The sequence below is a fragment of the Homalodisca vitripennis genome, chromosome 1, assembly GCF_021130785.1.
Source record: "Homalodisca vitripennis isolate AUS2020 chromosome 1, UT_GWSS_2.1, whole genome shotgun sequence".
NCBI classification, from domain to species: Eukaryota; Metazoa; Arthropoda; class Insecta; order Hemiptera; family Cicadellidae; genus Homalodisca; species Homalodisca vitripennis.
The window spans coordinates 222,311,151-222,315,344 of record NC_060207.1 but is presented as its reverse complement, the minus strand read 5'-3'; the positions used below and the strand labels follow the sequence as shown (position 1 = coordinate 222,315,344).

The 4,194-nt window shown below is 33.5% G+C and overlaps 1 protein-coding gene across 1 annotated transcript; it reads left to right on the top strand.

The window, feature by feature from the left end:
* The first annotated feature begins 1,955 nt into the window (after positions 1–1,955).
* On the top strand, positions 1,956–3,152 carry LOC124354983 (piggyBac transposable element-derived protein 3-like). Its single transcript, XM_046805827.1, has one exon. The coding sequence runs from the start codon at positions 1,956–1,958 to the stop codon at positions 3,150–3,152; it is 1,197 nt and encodes a 398-aa protein (XP_046661783.1).
* The last annotated feature ends 1,042 nt before the right edge of the window (positions 3,153–4,194 follow it).

The following is a 4,194-nucleotide window of genomic DNA, read 5'->3' as shown; positions in this document are numbered from 1 at the left end:
TGAAGGAACTCAAGGTTTATGGAGATTATTAACAGGCACTGATGTTCCAAAAGACGGTTTATATTCTGAAGAAGACTTGAAAAAGTATACTGAAATTTTATGGAAATCTGATTCAATTTACAAAAATAATGATCCATCAACTAAGAAACCAAAGTCAAGTAAAGGTAAAAAATATCTCAATTTGATTAAACCAATTTGGGAAAAAAGAATCGAAGGATCAGGTGTGAGAAAATACAGTGATAATAAGATTGAATACAGATATATCGACGATTTGACAAAACTCGATGGAATTATTAATTATATTTATGCTCAAGAAAAGGCTGGAAACAACAATTTTTTGAACGAAAAGAAAGCGATTAAAGATTTTATTTCGAACAAACTTGATGAAATGATTGAAAAACCTGATGGAATTAAATATTTAACCTCTTCAAGGAGCAAGGCTCATATGGGTACATTAACTTTTATATTTTATTTCAATATTATTTAAGAGCCATCTTATGAGAAATGTACTCAATACTAACCATTAACATCCCATAAGTTGGCTACACTGAATACATTTTTGCTGTACATGTTTTCTGTGTCAGCTGGACCAGTTGTTTTGAAGGCGTACTGGGTTAAGTTGTGTTTGGTGTTTCGTGAGTTTTGGTGAAGTGTTTTAGATTATATATCTTGTGAGTACTTGCATAAGAATTTTATATTAAGGTGCCAAATACTATTAATTTCAATATTATTACCTAATTTAAGCCAATTTAAAGTCAGGGAAATAAATATAAGTAATTTTTGAAATGTACTCATTTGGGTACAAAGCTCGAATAGAGTTCAGTATTAATGTACTCATTTGGGTACTTAGCTCTAACTTGGATAGTATTTGGACATTGTCTGTCTATCTGTAACAGTTTTTTAGATAGTAGTTTGTCTATTCAACTTATGCAAGAACACACAAAATATAAATGTATTTTTACTTTATAGTAGTACGAACTTTGATTCATAACATCCGAAGCAAAGTCTTAGGCCTAGTTATGGAATAAAATATTTGTATGATTGGCAAGTTCCCAATTCAAAATTTAGCTTCTAGAATAAACATTCAATTTTACAGTGTTTATTCCTTCAAGTTGTGACTAAAATGAGTAGATCATGGAATTTGGCATCAAATCCAGACTTTATTGAACAAGTGTTAGTTAATATGGAGAATCCAAATAGCTCAGATTTAGAATTCTCTGATAATGATAGTGATTCAGATGACTCTGGCGACAATGAAGATGTACTACAAGAAGTCAGAAGCAACCAAAGAAATCGTGCTACTTTCGAAATTAACAATCAAGACATACTGGAGTTCTTCATTGAAGAAGAAGTGGACCCACCAAATGACAATGAACAAAATGTAAGCCTGCAAAATAACATTAGCTTACTAGAAGACAGTGTAAGTGACCAGATTGACGATCACCAACTCTCTATTACGGAATGTGTACATGAAGTGTCTAACATTACACCCAACATTCCACCTGATATACCACAAGCAACACCTGATAAACCTATTTCACCTAGTACTGCACCTACTGTTCAACAACGATCTACAACTTTACATATTCAAAATTCTAAACCTAAAAAAAATAGACAGAAGAGACAAAAAAAAGTCCAATGCTAATCATCCTGTTTGGGACGCTAAGGACAATAATTTGAATGCAAATATTCCACCATTTCAGGGCCAAAAAGAGTTTAATCTAACTGATTCTAATGGTATTGAATCACCACTGTATTTCTTTTCTAATTTATTTACAGAGGAAGTTATTGATCTAATTACGAGAGAGACAACTCGATATGCATCTCAAAATGGAGAAGTAGACTTCACTGTTAGTAGCCAAGAAATTAAGGTTTTCCTAGCAATAAACCTAATCATGACATACATACATTATCCAAACATTAGGCTATATTGGTCATCATTACCTGCATTGAGAATGGACCTCATAGCTGATTCAATGCCACTGAAGAGATTCGAAAAAATTAAACGTTTCTTGCATTTTGTGGACAATGACAAAATTCCTGATGACAACAAAGATTTTTTCATCAAAGTTCGACCCGTGATTGAAGCCCTTAATGAAACATTTCAAACATGCATGTCTCCCCCAGAATTTCTTGCTGTAGACGAGGCCATAATTCCATTCAAGGGTAGATCAAGAGCTAAGCAGTACTTGAAGAAAAAACCCAAAAAGTGGGGTTTTAAATCCTGGGTGCTAGCTGCTTCCAACGGATATGTCTGTAAGTTTGAAATGTACCAGGGAAAGAGGCAAGAATCTACGTCTGATATGGGTGTTATAAGTGATACTGTGTTGAGACTGTGTTCTCATATCAGTGGAAAAAATCACAAATTGTTTTTGGACAACCTGTTCACCAACTACAAATTGCTCAAAATATTGAAAGGCAAAGGCATTGAGGTTGTTGGCGTTTTTCGTAGTGACAGACTGTATGGAGCAGATGCAAGCTTGGAAGAACCCAAACAATTTGGTAAAATGAAAAGAGGCTCAATGAATGTTGTTACATCTGAAGACAACATAACAATTGTCCAGTGGAAGGACACAGGAATTGTTTATGTTGGCTCAACGTTTGCGGGCATACAGCCAACAGACCTAGTTAGAAGATGGGACAAGACAGAAAAAAAACATGTCATGGTAGACCGTCCTTATTGTGTACAAATCTACAATAAGTTTATGGGAGGGGTTGACCTTAGTGACAGAATGGTTGCCCACTACCCCCACTCTCTTAAAGGCAAACGCTTCTATCTTAGAATATTTTTTTATCTAATGAATGTTGCGGCAGTAAATGCTTGGATAATTTTTAAGGAGAAAACCAACTCAAAGATGCCTTTTGTAGATTTTAAGGCCAGTATTGCTAATGCAATGATTCAAACAGCCTGCAACAAGAGAAAAGTTGGTAGGCCACCCTCCATCACCCCGCCTTTGAAAAAAGATGTCGCCCAGGAGTACTACAGGATGTTCGGTTTGATGGAAAAGACCACTATCCTTTCAAAAGTAATCCTGGCCGCTGCAGGGACAAAGCCTGCACGAGCAGAACCCGATATAAATGTGGAAAGTGTGATGTTCCTGTCTGCCCAGAATGTATGGAAAACTTTCATAAAGCAAACTAAAACTGCATAATACTATTATATGATCATTACATAATCCTAAGATTATTATTTTGACAAAATGCAGATTTTTAAAATCTAGATTGTATACTATAATTAATAAATATTTCTCTTGTACTGATTTGTTATTTCTCTATTTCCTAAAAATTGTTACCAAATGTCAAACATGGTCAATATTTTACAATAAGTAGGCTACTAAACATGTATTTATCCAATATAAGGTTTAAAATATTTCTAAATACAAATCACCTCTAACTAATTTGTACAAACCTAAATATAATTCACATAATAAATCAAGCTACTTAAATATGCTGTAAAATATTAATGTACTCAAAACAAACCATTGACCATGTACGGTAGTAAAAAAAATCAGATGGTGATCGATGTAGGGTCTTTGTACACATATGAGTACACATGAATTTTAGCTGATTATTATAATATAAATACAGTTTTTGGAACAAAAAACATGAATTTTGTGTATTTCACTGCAAATGTAACAAGAAAAAAAAATATAAGTGCTTAGTAAAATAATTCATTGAAAACGTCCCTGAAGAGGTTAAAACGAGTTTTGCCGGCAATAAGTTCATCTATGATTGAGGGTAGTGGACTTTTTAATGATTTTATCAACAATTTACCTTTTGAATTACACGTACCAACTTATCAGTATCTGGGGCCTGGCACAAAACTCGAAAAAAGACTAAAAAGAGGAGATCCTGGTATAAATAAATTAGATCAAGCTGCTATGGAACACGATATTTTTTATGCAAAACATAGAGACACAAATTCCAGACATATCGCAGATAAAGTTTGCAAGATAAGGCAATGGATAGATTTTTATCAAAAGATGCTAGTTTAGGTGAAAGATTTGTTTGCGCTTCCAACAGCTGGAGCAATGTTTTTGAAGAGAAAACTAGGAATGGGAATCGAAGAGAACTTGAAATTTTAACTATATAAATGGAGGTGAATGTAAATTTCAGCAAAAATCAGAAAGAAAAAATAAAATCCGCTTTTAAGAAGAAAATACCCGTTAGTATTCAATTTAAAATAGATCAACT